Below are 27,701 nucleotides of genomic sequence, written 5' to 3' on the forward strand. Positions count from 1 at the left end.
GCATGGGTCCCCGTACTGGCTGAGGTTATTCATGAGGGCCCCACCTTCCACCTGAGTTGTGATGATCCTCAGGCTAAATCACTGCCAGGGTAGCTCCCCCCCCCCCCCCCCCTCAAATGGGAAAGCAGCCTACAGTCATCTGGGACTCTGGTACTTTATTTACAATATCCCTGCTCACCATCAAGTTTGTGAAGACCGTCATGCAAAGGAAAATGCGGTTGTTGTTGCAAAAGAACAGCATCTGTTGCAACAGAAATAATATTGAAGTAACAAGTGTCCCATCACTGTGAAGTAAAAACATAGTATTTAATATCCCTGCGCGGTGGGTACGCAACATGTGACGCATTTGGAAAAAAATATATCCGCCAATGGCCAATTGTGCAAGCGTGTGGCGTTTTTATTACATACTGTCAACCCTCTGGGGTTTCAATGCACATAATATGATGCATTAAGAAGCTGGCTGCAGATGACCTCCTCAGTAAATCTCAGTGGGTGCCTCTGGAGTGCTGTATGCAGCTGAGTGATTGACGGCCCGGGCGCTGTCCGCTGCCGCAGGTGCTGAAGCCGGAAGCAGCGGCCTGATGCGGCCGCCCAGCCAGGGTGAAGGAGGCGCCGGCACGCTCGGGGACTGCAGGAAGCGGCGATGGTGAAGCGCAAGAGTTCCGAGGATGCGGAGCGGGAGTGCGGCCGGGGCATCCCTCTCCCCGTCCAGACCTTCCTTTGGAGACAGACCAGGTGAGGGGCAGCCGCGGCTACTGACTGCAAAGAGAGCCCCGGGGCCCGCCGCAGAGATCCCCTCCCCCATCCCCGCTCGGAGACCCCGAACAGGCCGGCCGGAGTCAGACCGGCGCCGGGGGTCGGACCGACATTCAGGCCGAGTCTCGGGTCGGGAGCTGGTCGCCAAGGGGGGTGTTTCACTCCAGATTATCACAGCTCAGAGAAGGGCCGTTCAGCCCATCGTGCCCTTGTTAGCAACTTTAAAGGGCTATCCTTTTTGAATGTTATTTTTGAATGTTATTATCGACATAGCCTTTCTAAAAAATATATTCCAGATCCAAATAACTTGTGTAAATAAACATTCACATCACTGACTGACTGACTGAGCCTAATTTTAACTCTGGAACTCAGTGGGTTTTTGATTAAGATTTCGTCCATTAATAAATCAGTAAATGCAGAGATTACGAGACCGATTCCTGGAATGGCAGGACACTGGTATGAGGAGAGATTGAATCGGTTAGGATTGTATTCGCTGGAGTTCAGAGGAATGAGGGGGTTCTCCTAGAAGCCTATAAAGTTCTAACAGGACTACACAGGGTAGATGCAAGAAGAATGTTCCCGATGGTGGGTATGTCCAGGACCAGGGGTCAAAATCTGGGGTAGTCACCCAGAGAGTAGTGGGCCTGTGGAATTTGTTACCACAGAAAGTAGTTAAGGCCAAAATATTGCATGTTATCAAGAAGCATTTAGATATAGCACTTGGGGTCAAAGGGATCAAAGGATATGGGGGAAGGTGGGGTCAAGCTATTGAGTTAATGATCAGCCATGCTCATAATGAATGGCAGAGCAGGCTGGAAGGGCTGAATGGCCTCCTCCTGCTCCTATTTTCTATGTTTCTATGAATCTGTTGGAGTCCCTTGATGACTCTCCATGATGTGTGAACCAGGGCTTGACATTCAGTACATAATGGGGCTGCTCATTTGGCTGCAAAGCTGAGCGGTGTTGTCCATTGCTGACCCTCTGGGCACGATTCTCTGCTCCCGCGCCGTTTCAGAGAATCACCTGGGTCGGAAAATTTTCCCGCGACGCCAGTTCGACGCCCTCCCGCGATTCACGGAAGCGGCCAGATTGGCACAATCGCCTTTTGCGCGGCACGGTCCAGTGAATCGCCCGAGACAGCCAAAATGGCGATTCGCCAGTACCCCCACGATTCTCAGTGCCGGATGGGCCGAGCGGCCTGCCCAAAATGGCGGGTTCCCCCCCGGCGCCGTACACACCTGATCGCTGCCGGCAGGGGGGTGTGGGGGGGGGGTGGGATCCTGCACCGGGGGGGGGGCCTCAAATGGGGTCTGGCCGCGATCAGTGCCCACCGATCATCGGGCCGGCCTCTCTGAAGGAGGACCTCCTTCCGCAGCCCCGCAAGGTCCGCCGGACATCTTCTTGTGGGGCGGACTCAGGGAGGACGTCAACCACGCATGCGCGGGTTGGCACTGGCCAACCTGCGCATGCGCGAGTGACGCCAGTTATGCGGCGCCGGCCGCGTCATGTATGCGATGGCGCCTTTACGCGGCGCCAAGGCCTGGCGCGCGTAAATGACGCGGCGCCGCTCCTAGCCCATTTTCGGGCCCTGAATCGGTTGGGATAGGGGCCGTTTCGTGCCGTCGTGAACCTCGACGGCATTCACGACGGCGCAAACCCTCTGTCTCCATTTCAGAGAATCGCGCCCATTAACTCTTCTGAACATATTGCTTGGCAGCCAAGATGATTCCATTGGGGCCATGAAAACCTCTGGAATATCTGAGTCCTGACAAAGCAACTATGTGAGTGAGGGAGAAAAGGCAACAGAAACTATTAGAAAGATAAAGAGAGAGAGCAATGTAAACTGGAGAAGGCGGAGACATGGAAAAAGATAATGATACAAACCAGGGAGTGAGAAAAAGAAAAATACAGAGGAACAAGAAAGTGATGGGGAAGAAGGGAAGCTCAAATTGTGAAGAAGAGAGAAATAAACAGAATGGGAAGTGAGGGAGAGCGAAACATAAGCTGGGAGAAACTGAATGTGGAGTGCGGAGAGAGAGAGAAACTGTAGGGAAGGGAGGGAGAGAAACACACACTGACTGAGGTTGGGAGATAGCTGCACAAACTGTTGTGAGAGATAAAGTAGTGAAAACAAACTGGAGTAAGAGAGAGTTCATGTTAGCCTGTTGGATAATGACCCAGATTGTATAGCCAGCAACAAGAGAATATTACTTGCCATCACATCAAGAAAAACTGTCCACAAAACTTTAGAGGCTCTAGATTGCACACTTCCACTTTTCCAACATCAGTTTGATTTCAGCTCCTTTTATAGGGAACCTGTTCTGCTCTGCAAAAATGTTATCCACAGGAAGGCGGATCAATCTCTTAGATTGCAGATCAAAAGGCAGGAAGCCAAAATCAAAAAATATGAAATACATTTAAATTATTGTATAGAAAACAAGATTAAGATTAGGTCATAAACAGGGGCTTAAGGAGACACTTGAATGGAAAAACACAAACTTTAAATATATATTTATTTTCATTTATAAAAAGGGTAACATTGTGATTTTTTTTTCTGAGGGACTGGGACTCCACGTAAAAAAATTAATTTCTCAGGGCCAGTCAGCTTGTTCATCTGTAGATAACATTTACCACATTGTTTAAAACCTCAGCTCCTCTTGAAGGCTTAAATTTTTAATTGGTCATTTGTGTGATTAATTAATGATTCTGTTACCCTATCAAAATCATTCCTTAATTCTGATTTCTCTGTTGATTACACCTGTAACAGTTACTGTGAAGGATCAGGGTAACTCTGAGAAAGGGCAACATAAACTGGGGGAGGGCGAGGTAGAGAGCAGTATAAACTAGAGAAGGGAGATGAAAATGAAAAATACAAACTAGGGAGTAAAAAATGGAAAAAATACAAAAGAAGATGAGAAAGAGCATTAAATAGGGAAGAGGAGAAGCACACACTTCCAGATTTTGCATTTAACTATGCATTGTGCACCACAGAAGTTGATCTTAGTTATACCCAGTAATAATAATGAGTGCTGTCAGTGTTGGGGTTGTTGGAAGAGCAACATCTGGCCTATTGTTTTTTTATTGCAGAAGTCAAGTTCTTCTCTGCAAGAAATTAGCTTAGCTTCCAGCGATGGGATGTAGGAGTCAATGAATTGAATTAGGTTTTGTTTTGATTTAACTAAGTTTCATAACGTGTTCTTTATTCTTAAAAATACATAAATTGTATGAAAATTTGCATTAGACAGTTCTTATATCAGTGATATTTTTATTGAACTGAAGGTTCCCATTTTTGTTGCAGTTAATGCTGGGAAACTACCATCACAATAGTTCATATTAAAACATATTCTCCTTAAACCTTCAATTCTTTTGTGCTGTTTCTATGATTTAAAAATTATGTTACTCATCTCACTCTAAAACAAAAGGTCAAATATTTTACTCAGGCCTTGGCGATATTGAGATACTTAACTCGGGTAAATGTTTCAACATCGACAAGCAGTGAGTAAATATCAAGCAATCAAATGTCAGATGTTGAAGCATTTGGAGTGGCCTTGTGTGATTTAATGTCAAGTCTTCAATGTTATATGATCAAAATCTCTGGCAACATGCCAAACCAAGTTGGCAATCTTAAACTGAACCTTACTTTGATTAAAAACCTTACATATGCACAAGATTGACAGGGAGCATGGGGGAATTCCTAATTCTAGACTCTTATGGCTTGCACGCATCTCCACCATCAACTGGCCAAGGCAACATAAACAGGGTATCAAACTATTCGGAAGGCCAAAGTGGATGGTAAGGGAGGTGGTGAGCTCTGTTATTTAAGGATGACATCCGGGCAATAGTAAGGGATGACATCGGTGCTATGGAGGATAAGGTTGAATCCATTTGGGTGGAAATCAGGAATAGTAAGGCGAAAAAGTCACTGATAGGAGTAGTCTATCGGCCACCAAATAGTAACATTATGGTGGGGCAGGCAATAAACAAAGAACATAGAACATTACAGCGCAGTACAGGCCCTTCGGCCCTCGATGTTGCGCTGACGTGTGAAACCACTCTAAAGTCCATCTACACTATTCCCTTATCGTCCATATGTCTATCCAATGACCATTTGAATACCCTTAGTGTTGGCGAGTCCACTACTGTTGCAGGCAGGGCATTCCACACCCTTACTACTCTCTGAGTAAAGAACCTACCTCTGACATCTGTCTTATATCTATCTCCCCTCAATTTAAAGCTATGTCCCCTCGTGCTAGACATCACCATCCGAGGAAAAAGGCTCTCACTGTCCACCCTATCCAATCCTCTGATCATCTTGTATGCCTCAATTAAGTCACCTCTTAACCTTCTTCTCTCTAACGAAAACAGCCTCATGTCCCTCAGCCTTTCCTCATAAGATCTCCCCTCCATACCAGGCAACATTCTGGTAAATCTCCTCTGCACCCTTTCCAATGCTTCCACATCCTTCCTATAATGCGGCGACCAGAATTGCACGCAATACTCCAAATGCGGCCGCACCACAGTTTTGTACAGCTGCAACATGACCTCATGGCTCCGAAACTCAATCCCTCTACCAGTAAAAGCTAACACACCGTATGCCTTCTTAACAACCCTCTCAACCTGGGTGGCAACTTTCAGGGATCTATGTACATGGACACCGAGATCTCTCTGCTCATCCGCACTGCCAAGAATCTTACCATTAGCCCAGTACTCTGTGTTCCTGTTATTCCTTCCAAAATGAATCACATCACACTTGTCTGCATTAAACTCCATTTGCCACCTCACAGCCCAGCGCTGCAGCTTATCTATGTCCCTCTAACTTGTAACATCCTTCCGCACTGTCCACAACTCCACCGACTTTAGTGTCATCTGCAAATTTACTCACCCATCCTTCTACGCCCTCCTCCAGGTCATTTATAAAAATGACAAACAGCAGTGGCCCCAAAACAGATCCTTGTGGTACACCACTAGTAACTGGACTCCAGTCTGAACACTTCCCATCAACCACCACCCTTTGTCTTCTTCCAGCCAACCAATTTCTGATCCAAACTGATAAATCTCCCTGAATCCCATGCTTCTGTATTTTCTGCAGTAGCCTACCGTGGGGAACCTTATCAAACGCTTTACTGAAATCCATATACACCACATCAACTGCTTTACCCTCATCCACCTGTTTGGTCACCTCCTCAAATAACTCACTAAGGTTTGTGAGGCACGACCTACCCTTCACGAAACCGTGTTGGCTATGTCTAATCAAATTATTCCTTTCCAGATGATTATACATCCTATCTCTTATAAACCTTTCCAAGATTTTGCCCACAACAGAAGTAAGGCTCACTGGTCTGTAGTTACCGGGGTTGTCTCTGCTCCCCTTCTGAGCAAGGGGACAACATTTGCTATCCTCCAGTCTTCTGGCACTATTCCTGTTGACAAAGATGACTTAAAGATCAAAGCCAAAGGTTCAGCAATCTCCTCCCTAGCTTCCCAGAGAATCCTAGGATAAATCCCATCCGGCCCAGGGGACTTATCTATTTTCACCCTTTCCAGAATTGTTAACATCTCCTCCTTATGAACCTCAAGCCCTTCTAGTCTACTAGCCTGAATCTCAGTATTCTCCTCGACAACATTGTCTTTTTCCTGTGTGAATACTGACGAAAAATATTCATTTAGCACCTCTCCTATCTCCTCGGACTCCAAGCACAACTTCCCACTACTGTCCTTGACTGGCCCTACTCTTACCCGAGTCATTCTTTTATTCCTGACATATCTATAGAAATAACGGATGCATGTAGAAATGGAACAGCAGTTATCATGGGGGATTTTAATCTATATGTTGATTGGTTTAACCAGGTCAGTCAAGGCAGCCTTGAGGAGGAGTTTATAGAATGTATCTGCGATCGTTTCCTAGAACAGTATGTAATGGAACCTACGAGGGAACAAGCGGTCCTAGATCTGGTCCTGTGTAATGAGACAGGATTGATTCATGATTTCATAGTTAGGGATCCTCTCGGAAGGAGCGATCACAATATGGTGGAATTTAAAATACAGATGGAGGGTGAGAAGGTAAAATCAAACACTAGTGTTTTGTGCTTAAACAAAGGACATTACAATGGGATGAGAGAAGAACTAGCTAAGGTAGACTGGGAGCAAAGACTCTATGGTGAAACAGTTGAGGAACAGTGGGGAACCTTCCAAGTGATTTTTCACAGTGCTCAGCAAAGGTTTATACCAACAAAAAGGAAGGACGGTAGAAAGAGGGAAAATCGACCGTGGATATCTAAGGAAATAAGGGAGAGTATCAAAATGAAGGAAAAAGCATACAAAGTGGCAAATATTAGTGGGAGACTAGAGGACTGGGAAATCTTTAGTGGGCAACGGAAAGCTACTAAAAAAGCTATAAAGAAGAGTAAGATAGATTATGAGAGTAAATTTGCTCAGAATATAAAAACAGATAGTAAAAGTTTCTACAAATACATAAAACAAAAAAGAGTGGCTAAGGTAAATATTGGTCCTTTGGAGGATGAGAAGGGAGATTTAATAATGGGAGATGAGGAAATGGCTGAGGAACTGAACAGGTTTTTTGGGTCGGTCGTCACAGTGGAAGACACAAATAACATGCCAGTGACTGATAGAAATGAGGCTATGACAGGTGAGGACCTTGAGAGGATTGATATCACCAAGGAGGTAGTGATGGGCAAGCTAATGGGGCTAAAGGTAGACAAATCTCGTGGCCCTGATGGAATGCATCCCAGAGTGCTAAAAGAGATGGCTAGGGAAATTACAAATGCACTAGTGATAATTTACCAAAATTCACTAGACTCTGGGGTGGTCCCAGCGGATTGGAAATTCGCAAACGTGGCACCAATGTTTAAAAAAGGAGGTCGGCAGAAAACGGGTAATTATAGGCCAGTGAGCTTAACTTCGGTAGTAGGAAAGATGCTGGAATCTATCATCAAGGAAGAAATAGCGAGGCATCTGGATGGAAATTGTCCCATTGGGCAGATGCAGCATGGGTTCATAAAGGGCAGGTCGTGCCTAACTAATTTAGTGAAATTTTTTGAGGACATTACCAGTGCGGTAGATAACGGGGAGCCAATGGATGTGGTATATCTGGATTTCCAGAAAGCCTTTGTCAAGGTGCCACACAAAAGGTTGCTGCATAAGATTAAGATGTATGGCATTAAGGGGAAAGTAGTAGCATGGATAGAGGATTGGTTAATTAATAGAAAGCAAAGAGTGGGGATTAATGGGTGTTTCTCTGGTTGGCAATCAGTGGCTAGTGGTGTCCCTCAGGGATCAGTGTTGGGCCCACAACTGTTCACAATTTACATAGATGATTTGGAGTTTGGGACCAAGTGCAATGTGTCCACGTTTGCAGACGGCACTAAGATGAGTGGTGAAGCAAAACGTGCAGAGGATACTGGAAGTCTGCAGAGGGATTTGGATAGGCTAAGTGAATGGGCTAGGGTCTGGCAGATGGAATAAAATGTTCACAAATGTGAGGTTATCCATTTTGGTAGGAATAACAGCAAAAGGGATTATTATTTAAATGATAAAATATTAAAACATGCTGCTGTGCAGAGAGACCTGGGTGTGCTAGTGCATGTGTTGCAAAACGTTGGTTTACAGATGCAACAGGTGATTAAGAAGGCAAATGGAATTTTGTCCTTCATTGCATGGAGGGATGGAGTTTAAGACTTGGGAGATTATGCTGCAATTGTATAAGGTGTTAGTGAGGCCACACCTGGAGTATTGTGTTCAGTTTTGGTCTCCTTACTTGAGAAAGGACGTACTGGCACTGGAGGGTGTGCAGAGGAGATTCACTAGGTTAATCCCAGAGCTGAAGGGGTTGGATTACGAGGAGAGGTTGAGTAGACTGGGACTGTTGGAATTTAGAAGGATGAGTGGGGATCTTATAGAAACATATAAAACTATGAAGGGAATAGATAGGAAAGATGCGGGCGACTTCCGGTTGCGGTGATGCGGAGCTAAGCCGCACGATTCGGCAGCTCCCGCGATCACGGACTTTCGGGCTCTCTAGAGGAGCCCCAACGGGAGTTTTTTGAAGACGTTCCGTGTGGGAAGGTGAGAGTGAGGTCCCCCTTCACTGTTTATGGAACGGACAAGAAGTGAAACGGCTAAAAAAGCGGCGTTGGAGCAGCGAGAGAAGCGAGGGAAGAAAAACAAGATGGCGGCGGCCGGCAGATAAAGTGGAAGGCGGGCCGGAGCTGCAAGAGTTTATTAAGCGCTGTTTTGAGGAGCTGCGGAAAGAGATGATGGCGCCTATGCTGTCGGCGATTGAAGGATTAGGGATGACCCAGAAGGCCCACGAGGTAAAGATCCAAGAGGTGCAGAAAAAAGTTAATGAGAACGAGGATGAGATCTTGGGCCTGGCGGTGAAGTTGGAGGCGCATGAGGCGCTGCACAAAAGGTGGGCGGAAAGATTCGAAGACCTGGAGAACAGGTCGAGGAGAAAGAATCTTCGGATCCTGGGTCTCCCTGAAGGAGTGGAGGGGGCCGATGCCGGGGGATATGCGAGCACGATGCTCCAGTCGCTGATGGGTGCGGAGGCCCCTCCGAGGCCTCTGGAGCTGGATGGGGCACATTGGGTGCTGGCGAGGAGGCCGCCAAGGGCGATTGTGGTGCGGTTTCACCGTTTCACAGACCGAGAGAGGGTCTTGAAATGGGCCATTTTGAAACGCCCGAGAAGACTTGGACCTTTATTCAAACTGAAAAGTTGGACTCAAACTGAAGGTTTGTGACGGTGGGGGAGATGTTCGATGTTTGTTGTACATAGATAGGGTGTTAATCACGCGCAGGAAATGTTCCACGGGTTGGAGGATGGATGGGGATGGGGAAAGGGACCGGGTGAGAAGACTGTATGAGACGGTGGGCGCCGGTGCTGGAGGGAGGGGAGGCTCGGGGATGGGGGAAATGAGACAAGGCCGTGACAGGAGCTTCGCCAAAGGGGAGCGTGGGCTTTTTCCCGCGCTAGGGAAGGACGGGGGGGGGGGGAACAGAGGAGCGCACACTGATTGGGAGAATCCCATGCGGCAGGGTTAATGGGACGGCGGGGGAATCCGGGGTCAGCAGGAGTCAGCTGACTTACGGGAGTGCTATGGGGGGAGCAAAAGAGCTAGACACGGGTCTAGCGGGGGGGGGGGGGGAGGGATAGGGTTGCTGCTGCACTGGCCGAAGGGGAATTGGACACAGAAGAGGTGGTCGGGGCGGTGGTCCCCAGTCTGGGGGACTGGAGGGTGAAGGCGGCGCGAGCACGGGACTGGCCTAGAAAAGGGGATGGCTAGTCGGCAGGGGGGGAGGGGAGGGGGAGGGGGGGGAAGGAGGAGGGGGAGGTGAGGGGGAGGGGGAGGGGGGGGAAGGAGGAGGGGGAGGTGGAGGGGGGAAGGGGGAGGGGGGGGAAGGAGGAGGAGGGGGGGAAGGAGGGGGGAGGGGGAGGTGGAGGGGGGGCAGAGGGAGGGGGAGAGGGGAGGAGGGAGGGAGGGGGAGGGGGAGGGGGGTGTGGGGAGAGGGGCGGAGGAGGGGGAGAGGGGCGGAGGAGGGGGAAGGGGGCAGAGGGAGGGGGGAGGGAGGGGAGGGGAGGGAGGGAGGGAGGGGGAGAGGGAGGGGGAGGGGGAGGGGGGAGGGGGGGGAGGGGGGGGGGAGGGACCCCCAATCCGGCTGATAACGTGGAATGCGAGGGGCCTGAATGGGCCGGTAAAGAGGGCCCGAGTGTTTGCGCACTTAAAGGGACTGAAGGCGGACGTGGCCATGCTCCAGGAGACACATTTGAAGGTGGCGGATCAGGTCAGGTTAAGAAAGGGATGGGTAGGACAGGTATTCCATTCGGGGCTGGATGCAAAGCACAGAGGGGTGGCAATATTGGTGGGGAAGCGGGTGTCGTTTGAGGCCAAGAATATCGTAGTGGACAATGGAGGTTGATATGTGATGGTGAGCGGTAAGTTGCAGTGGACGTGGGTGGTATTGATAAATGTATACGCCCCGAACTGGGATGATGCTGGATTCATGAAGCGTACATTGGGGCGCATTTCGGACCTGGAGGTAGGAAGCTTGATTATGGGTGGGGATTTTAATACGGTGCTGGACCCAGCACTGGATCGCTCCAGATCGAGGACCGGAAAGAGGCCGGCTGCGGCCTCTTTATGGACCAGATGGGGGGAGTGGATCCGTGGAGGTTTGCCAGGCCACAGGCCAGGGAATTTTCTTTTCTCTTTTCTCTCCCACGTGCACAAAGCCTACTCCCGGATAGATTGTTTTGTTCTGGGCAGGGCGCTGATCCCGAAAGTGGAGGGAACGGAGTATTCGGCCAAAGCCATTTCAGATCACGCCCCGCACTGGGTGGAACTGGAGTTGGGAGAGGAGAGGGACCAACGCCCGTTGTGGCGGTTGGATGTGGGACTGCTGGCAGATGAGGCAGTGTGTGGGAGGGTGCGGGGGTGCATTGAAAGGTACTTGGAGGCCAACGACAACGGGGAGGTGCGGGTGGGGGTGGTATGGGAGGCACTGAAGGTGGTGATCAGGGGAGAGCTAATCACCATCAGGGCTCATGGGGAGAAGATGGAGGGCATGGAAAGGGAGAGTTTAGTGGGGGAGATTTTAAGAGTGGACAGGAGATATGCAGAGGCCCCTGAAGAGGGACTACTTGGAGAAAGGTGACATCTCCAGACGGAGTTCGACCTGTTGACCACAGGGAAGGCAGAGGCACAGTGGAGGAAGGCGCAGGGGGCGACCTACGAGTATGGGGAGAAGGCGAGCCGGATGCTGGCACACCAGCTCCGTAAGAGGATGGCCCGTAAGAGGATGGCAGCGAGGGAAATAGGTGGAGTCAAGGATGGAATGGGAGCTACGGTGCGGAGTGCGACAAAAGTAAATGAGGCATTCAAGGCCTTCTATGAGGAGCTGTACAGATCCCAGCCCCCAGCGGGGGAAGAGGGGATGCGACGATTCTTGGACCAACTGAGGTTCCCGAGGGTGGAGGAGCAAGAGGTGGCTGGTTTGGGGGCACCAATTGGGTTGGAGGAGCTGAGCAAAGGTTTGGGGAGTATGCAGGCAGGGAAGGCCCCGGGACCGGATGGGTTCCCGGTTGAGTTCTATAGGAAGTACGTAGACCTGTTAGCCCCGTTGCTAGTGAGGACTTTTAATGAGGCAAGGGAGGAGGGACCCTGCTCCCGACAATGTCTGAGGCGACGATCTCTTTGATCCTGAAGCAGGACAAGGACCCACTGCAATGTGGGTCGTACAGGCCGATCTCGCTCCTCAACGTGGATGCTAAGTTGCTGGCAAAAGTGCTGGCCCAGGATCGAGGACTGTGTCCCGGGGGTGATTCACGAGGACCAGACGGGATTTGTAAAGGGTAGGCAGCGAAACACCAATGTGCGGCGGCTCCTAAACGTGATAATGATGCCACCGGTGGAGGGAGAGGCGGAGATAGTGGTGGCTATGGACGCGGAGAAGGCCTTTGACCGAGTAGAGTGGGAGTACCTCTGGGAAGTGCTGCGGAGGTTTGAGTTCGGGGGAGGGTTTATTAGTTGGGTTAAGCTCCTATACAGAGCCCTGGTGGCGAGTGTGGTTACGAATCGGCGGAGGTCGGAGTATTTTCGGCTGTACCGTGGGACGAGACAGGGATGCCCCCTGTCCCCCCTGCTGTTTGCATTAGCAATTGAACCCTTGGCCATGTCATTAAGGGAGTCTAGGAAATGGAGGGGGGTGGTCCGAGGGGGAGAGGAGCATCGAGTGTCGCTTTATGCAGACGACCTGTTGCTGTATGTGGCGGATCCAGTGGAGGGGATGGTGGAGGTCATGCAGACTCTAAGGGAGTTTGGGGATTTTTTGGGCTGCAAGCTTAATGTAGGGAAGAGTGAGCTTTTTGTACTACAGTCAGGAGACCAGGAAAGGGGGATAGACGACCTACCGCTGAGGAGGGCGGAAAGGAGCTTTCGGTACTTGGGGATCCAAATAGCTAGGAGTTGGGGGGCCCTACATAAACTTAATCTGACGAGGCTGGTGGAGCAGATGGAGGAGGACTTCAAACGGTGGGACATGTTGCCGCTCTCGCTAGCGGGTAGAGTGCAGTCGGTCAAAATGGTGGTCCTCCCGAGGTTTCTTTTTGTGTTCCAGTGCCTTCCAATTGTAATCACCAAGGCCTTTTTTAAGAGGGTAGGCAGGAGTATTATGGGTTTTGTGTGGGCGAATAAGACGGGTAAGGAGGGTTTCTGGAGCGCAGTAGGGACAGAGGAGGGTTGGCGTTGCCGAATCTGGGTGGCTACTACTGGGCAGCAACTGTGGCGATGATCCGTAAGTGGGTGATGGAGGGAGAAGGCGCGGCATGGAAGAGGTTGGAGATGGCGTCCAGAAAGGAAACGAGCCTGGGGGCGCTGGTGACGACACCGCTGCCGCTCTCGTCGGCAAGGTACATCACGAGTCCGGTGGTGGTGGCAACGCTAAATATCTGGGGCCAGTGGAGACGGCACAGGGGTGCAATGGGAGCCTCGGTGTGGTCCCCGATCAGGGGTAACCATTGGTTTGTCCCAGGGAGGATGGTCGGGGGGTTTCAGAGCTGGCATCGAGCAGGGATTAGAAGAATGGGGGACCTGTTCATTGATGGGACGTTTGCGAGCCTAGGGGCACTGGAGGAGAAGTTTGGGCTACCCCCTGGAAATGCTTTCAGATACATGCAGGTGAGGGCGTTTGTGAGGCGACGGGTGAGGGAATTCCCGTTGCTCCCGGCACAGGAGATTCAAGATAGGGTGATGTCGGGTGTATGGGGTGGGGAGGGCAAGGTGTCGGCGATATACCAGGAGATGAAAGAAGAGGGGGAGGCGTTGGTAGAGGAGCTGAAGGGTAAATGGGAGGAGGAGCTGGGGGAGGAGATTGAGGAGGGGCTATGGGCTGATGCCCTAAGTAGGGTTAATTCCTCTTCTTCGTGTGCCAGGCTTAGCCTGATACAATTTAAGGTGGTTCATAGAGCGCACATGATGGGGGCGAGGTTGAGTAGGTTTTTTGGGGTAGAGGACAGATGTGGGAGGTGCTCAGAAAGTCCGGCAAACCATGTCCATATGTTTTGGTCATACCCGGCACTGGAGGGGTTCTGGAGGTGAGTGGCGGGAACAGTATCTAAGGTGGTGAAAGTCCGGGTCAAGCCAAGCTGGGGGCTAGCACTATTTGGAGTAGTGGACGAGCCGGGAGTGCAGGAGGCGAAAAAGGCCGGCATACTGGCCTTTGCGTCTCTAGTAGCCCGGCAAAGGATCTTGTTAATGTGGAAAGAGGCGAAGCCCCCCAGCGTGGAGGCCTGGATAAATGATACGGCAGGGTTTATCAAATTGGAGCGGATAAAGTTTGCCTTGAGAGGGTCTGCGCAGGGGTTCTACAGGCGGTGGCAACCGTTCCTAGACTATCTCGCGGAGCGTTAGATGAAGGTCGGTCAGCAGCAGCAGCAACCCAGGGGGGTGGGGGGGATGTCTTGCGCCTGGGGGGTGGGGAGGAGGGAGGGAGGGGAAGGGGGGCTTGTTTGGGGGGTATTTGAGCAAGAGAATACATGAGGATCTGGAAAACTGACATGTATGGGAGGAATCCATTGTACAAAGCTCTGTATGCTAGCTAGAGTGGCAGCACATCCCATCTTTTGAAATTCTCCTCCATCTGCTCCACCAACTGCATCAAATTGAGTTTGTGCAGGGCCCCCCAACTCCCAGCCACCTGGATCCCTAAGTACCGAAAGCTCCTTTCCACCCTCTTCAACGGCAGGTCGTCTATCCCCTTTCCCTGGTTCCCTGGAGGCACCACAAAGAGCTCACTTTTCCCTACATTGAGCTGATACCCCGAGAAGTCCCCAAACTCCCTTAGGATCCGCATGACCTCCGCCATCCCCACCACAGGATCTGCCACATACAGCAACAGGTCGTCCGCATACAGCGACACCCGATGTTCCTCTCCCCCTTGGACCAGTCCCCTCCATTTCCTGGACTCCCTTAGTGCCATGGCCAGAGGCTCAATTGCCAATGCAAACAGCAAGGGGGACAGGGGGCACCCCTGCCTCGTCCCTCGGTACAACCGAAAGTACTCCGACCTCCGCCAATTCGTAGCCACACTCGCCACCGGGGCTCTATATTGCAATCTGACCCAGCTGATGAACCCCTTCCCGAACCCAAACCTCCGCAGCACTTCCCAAAGATACTCCCACTCCACCCGGTCGAAGGCCTTCGCCACGTCCATAGCTGCCACTACCTCCGCTTCTCCCTCCACCGAGGGCATCATAATCACATTGAAGAGCCTCCGCACATTAGTGTTTAGCTGCCTGCCCTTTACAAATCCCATCTGGTCCTCATGAATCACCCCCGGGACACAGTCCTCAATTCTCGTGGCTAGCACTTTTGCCAGCAACTTAGCATCCACATTGAGGAGCGAGATCGGTCTATACGACCCACACTGCAGTGGGTCCTTGTCCCGCTTCAGGATCAGAGAGATCAGCGCCCCGGACATTGTCGGGGGCAAGGTCCCCCGCTCCCTTGCCTTATTGAAAGTCCTCACCAGCAACGGGCCTAGCAGGTCCACGTATTTCCTGTAAAACTCGACCGGGAACCCATCTGGCCACGGGGCCGTCCCCGCCTGCATGCTCCCCAATCCTTTAACCAGCTCCTCCAGCCCAATTGGCGCCCCTAAACCAGCCACCTCCTGCTCCTCCACCCTTGGGAACCTCAGCTGATCCAAAAATCGTCGCATCCCCACTTCCCCTGCTGGGGGCTCAGATCTGTACAGATCCCCATAGAAGTCCCTAAATACCTTGTTTATTCTCACCGCACTCCGCACCGTAGCTCCCCTTCCATCCTTGACTCCACCTATCTCCCTCGCTGCCATCCTCTTACGGAGCTGGTGTGCCAGCATCCGGCTCGCCTTCTCCCCATACTCCTACGTCGCCCCCTGCCCTTTCCTTCACTGTGCTTCTGCTTTCCCTGTGGTCATTAGGTCGAACTCCATCTGCAGGTTCCGCCGCTCCCTGAGTAGTCCCTCCTCGGAGGCCTCTACATATCTTCTGTCCACCCTTAAGATCTCCCCCACCAACCTCTCCCTCTCCCTGCTCTCTTTCTTCTCCCTGTGGACCCTGATGGAGATTAATTCTCCCCTGACCACCGCCTTCAATGCCTCCCAGACTACCCCCACCTGCACCTCCCCGTTGTCGTTCGCCTCCAAATATCTTTCAATGCACCCGCCCACACACCTCCTCATCCGCCAACATTCCCACATCCAGGCGCCACAACAGGCACTGGTCCCTCTCCTCTCCTAACTCCAGCTCCACCCAGTGCGGGGCATGGTCTGAGATGGCTTTGGCCGAATACTCCGTTCCCTCCACTTTCGGGATTAGCGCCCTACTCAAAATTTAAAAATCTATCCTGGAGTAGGCCCTATGGACGTGGGAAAAGAATGAAAATTCCCTGGCCTGGGGCCTGACAAACCTCCATGGATCCACTCCCCCCATCTGGTCCATAAACCCCCTAAGCACCTTGGCCGCAGCCGGCCTCTTACCCGTCCTGGACCTAGAGCGATGAAGTGCTGGGTCCAGCACCGTGTTGAAATCCCGCCCCATTATCAAGCTTCCTACCTCCAGGTCCGGAATCCGACCCAGGATGCGTTTCATAAATCCGGCATCATCCCAGTTCAGGGCATATACGTTTACCAGTACCACCCGCGCCCCCTGCAACCTACCGCTCACCATCACATATCGATCTCCATTATCCACTACAATATTCATTGCCTCAAACGACACCCGCTTCACCACCAGTATTGCAACCCCTCTGTTCTTCGCATCCAGCCCTGAATGGAATACCTGTCCTACCCATCCCTTTCTCAGCCTAACCTGATCTGCCACCTTCAAATGTGTCTCCTGGAGCATAACCACGTCCACCTTCAGTCCCTTTAAGTGCGCGAACACCCGGGCCCTCTTGACCGGCCTGTTCAGGCCCCTCACATTCCAAGTTATCAGCCGCATTGGGGGATGCTTATCACCACCCCCCGCCGACTAGCCAACTCCTTTTCTAGGCCAGGCACGTGCCCGCGCCTCCCACACCCTCCAGTCCCCCAGACGGCGGACCCCCGCCCCGACTACCTCTCCTACGTCCAGCTTCCCTTTGGCCAATGCAGCAGCAACCCTATAGCCCCCCTCCCCCCCCCCCCTCCCCCTGCTAGATCCACATCTAGCCCTTTTGCTCCCCCCATAACACTCCCGTAAGTCAGCTGACTCCTGCTGACCCCGGCATCTCCCGCCAATCCATCGACCCCCTCCAGTGTGAGAATCCCCCCTCCCCCTCCCTGGCAGTCAGTGTGCGCTCCTCTCCAGCCCCCCCCCCCCCCCCCCGACCCCCACCCCTGTCCTTCCCCAGTGTGGGAAAAAGCCCGCGCTTCCTGAGCCGCCCCCGCCCCCTCTGGCGCAGCTCCTTTTGTGGCTTTACCCCAATTCCCCATCCCCGGGCCTCCACTCCCCATCTTCCTTCGCGGGGGTCGGCCCCTCCAACACTGACGCCCACAGTCTCCCCATCAAATCCCTTCACTCTTCCCCATCCAGCACCCAAACCAGAGGAACTTTCCCTAAGCGTAATAAACACCATATACACAGTAAACATCCCCCCACAACAGACCCTCAGTTTGAGTCCAACTTTTCAGTCCGTATAAAGCTCCATGACTCATCAGGCGTTTCGAAATAGTGGTGCCAATCCTGGAACGTGACCCACAATCGCACGAGCTGCAGCATACCGAACTTCACCCCCTTTCGATGGAGCACCGCCTTAGCCCGATTGAAACCAGCTCTCTTCTTAGCCACCTCTGCACTCCAGTCCTGGTAGATTCGGATCTCCGTGTTCTCCCACCTGCTGCTCCGCTCTTTCTTGGCCCATCTCAGGACACACTCTGTCCATAAAGTGGTGAAACCTCACCACTACAGCCCTTGGCGGCTTGTTGGCCTTGGGTCTCCTTGCTAGGACCCGGTGAGCCCCTTCTAGCTCCAGAGGCCTCGGGAAGGCTCCCGTGCCCATCAGCGAATTGAGCATCGTGCTCACATATGCCCTAGCATCGGGCCCCTCCACTCCTTCGGGGAGACCCAGAATCCGAAGATTCTTCCTCCTCGACCTATTCTCCAGGTCCTCAAATCTTTCCGCCCACCTCTTGTGCAGCGCCTCGTGCGCCTCCACCTTCACCGCTAGGCCCAAGATCTCGTCCTCGTTCTCCGAGGCTTTTTGCGTCTCCTCCCGGATCGCCACTCCTTGGGCCTTCTGGGTCTCCATTAGCTTCTCAATCGCCGCCTTCATTGGCGCCAGCATTTCGGTTTTCAGCTCCTCAAAGCAGCGTCTAAGAAACCCCTGCTGCTCCTGCGACCACTGCGCCCATGCTGCTTGGTCTCCACCCGCGCCATCTTTTTTTTTCTCCCTCTCACTTTTCGCTGCTCCAAGATCACATTTTTCACCGCTCCACTCCTGGTCCAATCCATATAATGTCGGGGAGACCCTGCTATCACGTTCCCACACTGGAAGCCGTCGAACAATTGCCGTTGGGGCCCCTCTAGAGAGCCCAAAAGTCCGTTCCTGGCGGGAGCTGCCGATCGTGCGCCCTACCTAGGCATAGCCGCAACCGGAAGTCAAGGGTGCATTGATGACTCCTGTCTTCCATGTTTTGGCCCATGGTTACACTTGACAAAGTACAGTAGTGGTTTGCTATTGCGTTCGGCAGGTCCAGTCTGACAAGTAGGGTTTCCAACTCATATCACCATAGATGTTATAATCAACCTGTTTGGCCATGTTATGAACACACCTTCTGTGGCTATCAGGCCCTGGAGTTTGATTCCAACCCAGAGCTTCTGGTTCAGAGGTAGGGATGCTACCAAAGCATAAGTATACTGAAGTATAAATTACGGGATGCATAATAATTAATAAGTTGATTATTGGATAATTGCACAAGAAAAAAAAAAAAAAAAATTGTAGTTTTAATTTACTCTTGATGCAGAAAGCCTTTGGCCATTGATTAAGAATGACATGTTGAAGTTTGGGATGAAGCAAACACTTATATTCTCAGTGATTTTTTGGAAAACCTTTAGGGAAGATAGAACACTAAACAGGTGTTCTGAAAATGTGATATTTCTACTGGCGGTGAATCTTTTCATTCTGTCTTTGGTTTTGCACCTGTTGTAATAATGACATATTTAACTGCTAATTAGCTTTAATATTTAAAATAAAAATGCTTACCCAGCAAAGAAAGGATCTCGCTTGCAGGTCCTTTTCATAGAATTTACAGTACAGAAGGAGGCCATTCAACCCATCGAGTTTGCACCAGCTCTTGGAAAGAGCACCCTACTTAAACCCACACCTCCACCCTATCCCCATAACCCAGTAACCCCACCCAACACTAAGGGCAATTTTGGACACTAAGGGCAATTTTGCATGGCCAATCCACCTAACCTGCACATCTTTGGACTGTGGGAGGAAACCGGAGCATCCGGAGGAAACCCACGCAATCATGGGGAGAATGTGCAGACTTCGCACAGAAGCCAGGAATCGAACCTGGGACCCTGGAGCTGTTAAGCAATTATGCTAACCACTGTGCTACCCCTGCCCTTTTGTCAGGTGTGGAGGGAGGTATTTTTCATGAGGTGTTTTTTTCTCCCCTAGTTTGCCAAAACAGTCCAGCAGTAATGCGTGTGTGACCTATTGCCATTGCTACTAAGAATGAAGCATGATGGAATTGGTAATAACGTTCTCCTTTTTCTCTGAGAGGGAGAGCAGATGTACTGCATCTGAGACACGGGCCAAAGGTTTCAACCTCTGTTGCTTCAGTGGTATCCTCACAGGCCATCTCCCCCCCACCCCATGCCGAGAGATTTGAGCACAAGGCTGTTCAGTTAACCCATGGGCCTGATGCATTCACCTTTCATGAGACCTGAGGATCTGAGAGGGTCATCTGTCACACTGAGTAGGGAGAGGCTCATGTCGGGCCTTGGCAAGTGTGGCAGATTGTAATGGAGTGGAGTTCGACACATCAATTTTATAGAAAATATTTTATTGCAGCATTTTCACAGTTTTAACACTTTAATATTTCTTTTTTTTTAATAAACATTTTATTGGGGTATTTTTGGTTTTACAGCAACGACAAAATAAGCAATAGACTACATCAATTTTAAGTGGACCAGGATAGCCAGGACATGAGAGCCATGAGGTTCACCTAGGTATCTGGCTTCCCACAAGTGCAGGGAGCTATTGAGTACACACTTAAAGGAATCCCCTTCATGAACTGCAAGGACTTCCACTCCTTGAATGTTCAGATCATCTGTGATCATTCCAAGCGCATCCTGCAGGTGCGTGCTTGGTTCCCGTGGAGCGTACACAACAGTTACATCCTTGGCCTCTCCCAGCTACCGAAGGTATTTGAGGGAGATCTTCGACTACAGGGTTGGCTCCTTGGGGACAAGGGGTGCCCCTCGGGATGTGGCTGGATCCCTGTGCAGAGGCCAGTGCAGCAGAGACCAGTTACAAATGGGGCTCATGCTACTAATCATGCGTTGGTTGAACGGATGATTGGGATGCTTAAAATGCAGTTCAGATGGAGCCCTCCAATATAGCCCTGAGAGGGTTTCGCGCATTGTTGTTGTGTGCCACGCCCTCTACAACCTGGCTCTGTAATGGGGTGAGGAGCTGGCAGAGGAAGAGATGAATGAGCAGCGCATCTCTGATAAGAACGGTGTTGAGGGGACTACCTGGGACTGAAGGAGGCAGAGGAAAGCCATCAGGTGATGGCAAGGCCCGAATGGAGAGGAGAGATCGGAATACCCTGATAGCACTCTGCTTCATGGATGACCAGGACTAGTGTGGGCACGGAAGGTCCATCAGGAGGGATGGCCCTTCCTCACTGATTGGTTGGCAGTGCGATCCCAACCATGAATTTGGTCATGTCATGGGAAGAATGCTGTTTCTCTGATACATACAATGCAGGAGAATGATAATGACTTGCAGTGAGGACAGAGCATTGGCCCTCAAAGCGTGACATGGAATGTTTGATTCTTGTCTGGCTGAAGGCAGGTTTTGAACTCTCAACCAGGGTAATATCAGGGCAATAATATACAGACAGAGTCATCTCTCCTGATGCAGAAACCACTTTAGTTAGAGGTGTCCCTGATGATCTGTATCACTGGTACCAGAGGAATGACTCTCAAAAGGGTGTAGCCGCTGTGTTCCTTGTGCTGAAATCAGACTTTCCCAAAGGACTGCATTGAGTGGTGGGCTTGACTATTGCGGGAGAGGGATCCTTGTTGCCAGAGTAACCCTAGTTAGTGTGAGGGAACGCCAACCAGTCAGCTGACATCCCCACAGAGGCGAGATGGAGGTGGCGCCGTTTGTTATCATCCAGCTTTTATAGAATCATAGAATTTACAGTGCAGAAGGAGGCCATTCAGCCCATCGAGTCTGTGCTGGCCCTTGGAAAGAGCACCCTACCTAAGCCCACACCTCCACCCCATCCCGGTAACCCAGCAACCCCACCTAACCTTTGTGGACACAAAGGGTGATTTACATAGAACATAGAACAATACAGCGCAGTACAGGCCCTTCGGCCCACGATGTTGCACTGAAACAAAAGCCATCTAACCTACACTATGCCATTATCATCCATATGTTTATCCAATAAACTTTTAAATGCCCTCAATGTTGGCGAGTTCACTACTGTAGCAGGTAGGGCATTCCACGGCCTCACTACTCTTTGCGTAAAGAACCTACCTCTGACCTCTGTCCTATATCTATTACCCCTCAGTTTAAAGCTATGTCCCCTCGTGCCAGCCATTTCCATCCGCGGGAGAAGGCTCTCACTGTCCACCCTATCTAACCCCCCAATCATTTTGTATGCCTCTATTAAGTCTCCTCTTAACCTTCTTCTCTCCAACGAAAACAACCTCAAGTCCATCAGCCTTTCCTCATAAGATTTTCCCTCCATACCAGGTAACACCCTGGTAAATCTCCTCTGCACCCGCTCCAAAGCCTCCACGTCCTTCCTATAATGCGGTGACCAGAACTGTACGCAATACTCCAAATGCGGCCGTACCAGAGTTCTGTACAGCTGCAACATGACCTCCTGACTCCGGAACTCAATCCCTCTACCAATAAAGGCCAACACTCCATAGGCCTTCTTCACAACCCTATCAACCTGGGTGGCAACTTTCAGGGATCTATGTACATGGACACCTAGATCCCTCTGCTCATCCACACTTCCAAGAACTTTACCATTAGCCAAATATTCCGCATTCCTGTTATTCCTTCCAAAGTGAATCACCTCACACTTCTCTACATTAAACTCCATTTGCCACCTCTCAGCCCAGCTCTGCAGCTTATCTATATCCCTCTGTAACCTGCTACATCCTTCCACACTATCGACAACACCACCGACTTTAGTATCGTCTGCAAATTTACTCACCCACCCTTCTGCGCCTTCCTCTAGGTCATTGATAAAAATGACAAACAGCAACGGCTCCAGAACAGATCCTTGTGGTACTCCACTTGTAACTGAACTCCATTCTGAACATTTCCCATCAACCACCACCCTCTGTCTTCTTTCAGCTAGCCAATTTCTGATCCACATCTCTAAATCACCCTCAATCCCCAGCCTCCGTATTTTCTGCAATAGCCTACCGTGGGGAACCTTATCAAATGCTTTGCTGAAATCCATATACACCACATCAACTGCTCTACCCTCGTCTACCTGTTCAGTCACCTTCTCAAAGAACTTGATAAGGTTTATGAGGCATGACCTACCCTTCACAAAGCCATGCTGACTATCCCTGATCATATTATTCCTATCTAGATGATTATAAATCTTGTCTCTTATAATCCCCTCCAAGACTTTACCCATTACAGACGTGAGGCTCACCGGTCTATAGTTGCCGGGGTTGTCTCTGCTCCCCTTTTTGAACAAAGGGACCACATTTGCTATCCTCCAGTCCTCTGGCACTATTCCTGTAGCCAATGATGACATAAAAATCAAAGCCAAAGGTCCAGCAATCTCTTCCCTGGCCCACACAAGGGCAATGCCCACAGTAGCCCCCTACAGGGGGCTGTCGGATTGGGGCTGTGGAACTGATGGTATCCTTGATGGGCGCCAGCGCCAGAGTCTGCCACGGTGCCGGGCACCGATGCGTTCACTCCCTGCAGACAATGGATATTGGAATGGAACCAGCAATGGTGGCCTTCCTCCTCGTCGCCGCAGCCCTGGAAGATGCACTGCGGCTGTACGAGCTGGAGATGCTTGAAGAGGAGGAAGCGGGAGCGGCGGGGTGTGCTCCAGAGGAAATGGAGGCAGCTGCTCAGGATGGAGAACCAGCCGCCCAACAGGCCGAGCAGGAGGAAGCGGAGGTGCAAGGGAGGCGCCGCATGAGGCCTCGCGTGTGCCGGCAGTGCCTGTCATTCGAGGACCTGCCGGGCATGCCATAGAAGACTCTGAGCAGGAGGACACTGTGACATATCTGATAGATCGTGGTGCACCTGGCACCATGGGGGAATGGGGGAGGACACGAATGGGGGGTAACGGTCGCCCTGAACCTCTACACCACTGGCTCCTTCCACAGCTCCTCACATAGCTCAGTGCACAGGTCCATCCGTGCCATCACGGAGAGCCCAGTCGACACAATACATCCATTTTAATGTGGACCCAGTCCACCAGAATGCCCGGGCAGTGGGGTTCACCGCCATTGTTGAGATGTCCAGCATCCAGGGGGTGATCAGCAGGATGCATGTTGCCCACAATCACCTGCAGATGACAGGCCAAACCGAAAGGGGTTCCACTTGATGACCGTGCAACTGGCGTGTGACCATCAGATGTGCATCATACACATCTGCGCCCGATACCCGGGCAATGTGCACAACGCTTTCATCCTGGCACACTCGACGATTCTCGGCCTCTTCGAAGGACATCCCCGGCTGTGGGGCTAGCTCCTGTAGGACATCCCCGGCTGTGGGGCTAGCTCCTGTCTGACAGGGGATATCTGCTGTGGTCGTGGCTGATGACACCTATTCGGGCCACAGACTGACATGGAGACCCGCTACAATGATGTCAATGCAGCGACCAGGAGCATGATTGAGCGGTGCTTTGGCCTCCTGAAGATGCGATTCAGGTGCCTGGACCGCTCTGGAGGGTCCTCCGGTATGGCGCTGGGAGGGTCGCCCGCATCATGGCGGCTTGCTGTGCCCTCCACAATGTTGTGCAGCAGAAGGGCAACGTGCTTGAGGAGGAGGATGAGCGTCAGGCCTCCGACAAGGAGGAGGATGCTGGGAGGGCGAGGATGGACAGGACATGAGGCCAAGGCAGGCACAGGAGGCCGCAAGGGATGCTCTGATCGCCTCCAGGTTCATCACCTAGATGGGGTGGCCTGGCCAGGGGCATGGACACCGCATTCCACCTGCACATCCCCTCCCCCATTCCCGGCCACCCTTCTGCCTGCAACCCCCTCCGTGATGCATACCTGCCGCACTATGGGGTGTGTGGGCCCTGGGTTGGCAGTAACTGCGGTTCTGATCCATAGGGCGGAGGATGATAACAACCTGCTCTGCGATGAGCTCTGCTGCTCCGCATCATTTGACAATGTCTGACTCCTGCCCACGGTAGCACTTTCCACCGTCCACCTGGGTGATCCCTGCATGCGAGCTGGCCATTCCATCACACAGTCCCATCGAATCGCCTGGGGTGGCAGAGGTGGGGACGGGGGTTGGGAGGTGATGGGACACCGCAACAATGAGCGCTGGTTGAACTGCGGTTCCTGAGCCAAGCCCACCCCCAACGTCAGCCCGTTCTCCCCACGCTCCTCTGCGGCGGCTCAGACCAGCCCACCCTTCACATCCTTCTGACAGAGCACCAAGGCTGGTTGTAACATTATACACGGGTATTTAATGTGGAAACCTATATACAGATTTGTGGCCTAGCCCCTATCACTAATCCGTGTCCTGCACTCGTGCCAACTTAACTGGTGTCTAATTTTCTGGCCTTATGGGCCTGAAAGCTACGTCAAGGTGGATCCCAGACGGTACATACGGGTGGAGTCAGCCTGCTGTGATTCCATCCCTGCGACCTGGGTACCCTTTGGCGGGCATCTTCTGCCTGGATGGGCCTGGCTGCTACTTGAGTGTCCTAGGTTGCATGGTGCTGCTGTTCTGCCCGCTGCCCACCAAATGCGGCAGGGACAGGAGAGGGAGGGGGCGTCGGGAGTCCGAGTTGCAGCTGTGTTCCGGCAGCTCCCCTGCTGGAACCGCTGGTACGGGCCCCACCACCACCCCCTCCCTCGGTGTGCCCGATGGCTCCTGGGCTACTCCATGGGATGGAGGTGTGAGTGGAGCTATCCCCATGGGACTCCCCTGCCACGTGGTGCTGCCACTCCTAGAGGCCTGCTCTCATCTCGGCCAGAGTCTGCATACTCGCGACCATGGAGCGCAGGGGGTATACCACCTCCATCTGGGATGTGGCACATCACTCATTGACTGTGCCACCACCTTTTCGGTCTGTGCTACATCAGCCAGTGACTGTTGTGGAGGATGAGAAGATGAGACTGTTGTGGAGGATGAGAAGGGAGATTTAATAATGGGGAGATGAGGAAATGGCTGAGGAACAGAACAGGTTTTTTGGGTCGGTCTTCACAGTGGAAGACACAAATAACATGCCAGTGACTGATGGAAATGAGACTCTGACAGGTGAGGATCTTGAGATGATTGTTATCACTGAGGAGGTAGTGATGGGCAAGCTGATGGGGCTAAAGGTAGACAAGTCTCTTGGCCTTGATGGAATGCATCCCAGGGTACTAAAAGAGATGGCTAGGGAAATTGCAAATGCACTAATTAACCAAAATCCACTAGACTCTGGGGTGGTCCCGGGGGATTGGAAAATAGCAAACGTGACATCACTGTTTAAAAAAGGAGGTAGGCAGAAAGCAGGTAACTGTAGGCCAGTTAGCTTAACTTCAGTAGTCGGGAAGATGCTGGAATCTATTATCAAGGAAGAAATAGTGAGGCACCTGGATGAAATTGTCCCATTGGACAGACGCAGCATGGGTTCATAAAGGGCAGGTCTTGTCTAACTAATTTAGTGGAATTTTTTGAGGACATAACCAGTGCGGTAGATAACGGGGAGCCAATAGATGTGGTATATCTGGATTTCCAGAAAACTTTTAACAAGGTGCTTCACAAAAGGTTGCTGCATAAGGTAAGGATGCATGGTGTTAAGGGTAAAGTAGTAGCATGGATAGAGGATTGGTTAATTAATAGAAAGCAAAGAGTGGGGATTAATGGGTGTTTCTCTGGTTGGCAATCAGTATCTAGTGGTGTCCCTCCGGGATCAGTGTTGGGCCCACAACTGTTCACAATTTACATAGATGATTTGGAGTTGGGGACCAAGTGCAATGTGTCCACGTTTGCAGATGACACTAAGATGAGAAGTAAAGCAAAATGTGCAGAGGATACTGGAAGTCTGCAGAGGGATTTGGATAGGCTAAGTGAATGGGCTAGGGTCTGGCAGATGGAATACAATGTTGACAAATGTGAGGTTATCCATTTTGGTAGGAATAAGAACAAAAGGATTATTATCTAAATGATAAAATATTAAAACATGCTGCTGTGCAGAGAGACCTGGGTGTGCTAGTGCATGAGTCACAAAAAGTTGGTTTCCAGATGCATCAGGTGATTAAGAAAGCGAATGGAGTTTTGTCCTTCATTGCTAAAGGGATGGAGTTTCAGTCTAGGGAGGTTATGCTGCAACTGTAGAAGGTGTTAGTGACGCCACACCTGAAGTATTGTATTCAGTTTTGGTCTCCTTACCTGAGAAAGGACATACTGGCGCTGGAGGGTGTGCAGAGGAGATTCATTAGGTTAATCCCAGAGTTGAGGGGGTTGGATTACGAGGAGAGGTTGGGTAGACTGGGACTGTACTCGGAATATAGAAGGATGTGGGGGGATATTATAGAAACATATAAGGGAATAGATAGGATAGATGCGGGGAGGTTGTTTCCACTGGAGGGGGGAAAGCAGAATTAGGGGGCATAACCTCAAAATAAGGGGAAGTAGATTTAGGACTGAGTTCAGCAGGAAAGGGTTGTGAATCTATGGAATTCCCTGCCCAGTGAAGCAGTTGAGGCTCCTTCATGCAATGTTTTCAAAATAAAGATAGATAGTTTTTTGAAGAATAAAGGGATTAAGGGTTATGGTGTTCGGGCCGGAAAGTGGAGCTGTGTCCACAAAAGATCAGCCATGATTTCATTGAATGACGGAGCAGGCTCGAAAGGCCAGATGGCCTTCTCCTGTTCCTAGGTCTTATGTTCTCCCTCTGGGACTGGGCCACCTCCCTCTGTGTCTGCGCCACGTCGGCCAGCGCCTGGGTAATGAGGCTGACCCTCTCGGCCGTGGCCCGCTGTGACTGGGACATGCTCAGGCAGGAGCGCACTGCCCTGTTCAGGTAGCTCAGGCACATGGCTGCCTCTGAGAGAGAAGCCCTGTCCTGGGCCTAGCCCAGAGCTGCACAGATTACCCCAGGCCTTGGATTAGTTGGTCCACGGCCGAAACCCTCGCCTTCCGTCGTGGACGCCACCCGTGCGGTGTTGGCTTCGGTGGCACACATGGCCGGCACCACCACCTACTCCTGCACGTGGTTGGACTCCTCCTCCTGCGCCTGCAGGTGCTGGATGCTCGCCAACAAGCCCTCATTTAGTCCCTAGCTCAGCAACTGCTTCTCTACAATTGACGGGACTGTCTGTTCGAGAAGCCCAACTGGATGGCAGCTAGTCCCTTGGGTCAGCTGCCCTCTGATCGTCTGCCCCCTCAGGTGTTCCTACCTCCATCTGCTCTACTGGAGCATTTGTGTGGAGCGCACCACATAGTGCCTCAGGAGCCTCTTCACTAACATGCCCAACCGAGGTGAGTGTCTCTGGGATGGTCGAG

At 51.5% G+C, this 27,701-nt stretch overlaps 1 protein-coding gene across 5 annotated transcripts in view; it reads left to right on the forward strand.

Moving 5' to 3' along the window:
• Nucleotides 1-341: 341 nt before the first annotated feature.
• The window catches only part of unc80 (unc-80 homolog (C. elegans)), a 599,468-nt gene continuing 572,108 nt past the window's right edge, over nt 342-27,701 (forward strand). For 4 of the 5 annotated variants that reach the window (XM_072480341.1, XM_072480351.1, XM_072480358.1 and 1 more), the window contains exon 1: nt 343-735. In XM_072480341.1, coding sequence (XP_072336442.1) covers nt 644-735 — 92 coding nt within the window. In that variant the 5' untranslated portion in view covers nt 343-643. Of the gene's footprint in view, nt 736-27,701 lie in introns of all 5 variants that reach the window. The other variant, XM_072480367.1, reaches the window with a different exon arrangement.

Source organism: Scyliorhinus torazame, chromosome 2 (assembly GCF_047496885.1).
Source record: "Scyliorhinus torazame isolate Kashiwa2021f chromosome 2, sScyTor2.1, whole genome shotgun sequence".
NCBI lineage: Eukaryota > Metazoa > Chordata > Chondrichthyes > Carcharhiniformes > Scyliorhinidae > Scyliorhinus > Scyliorhinus torazame.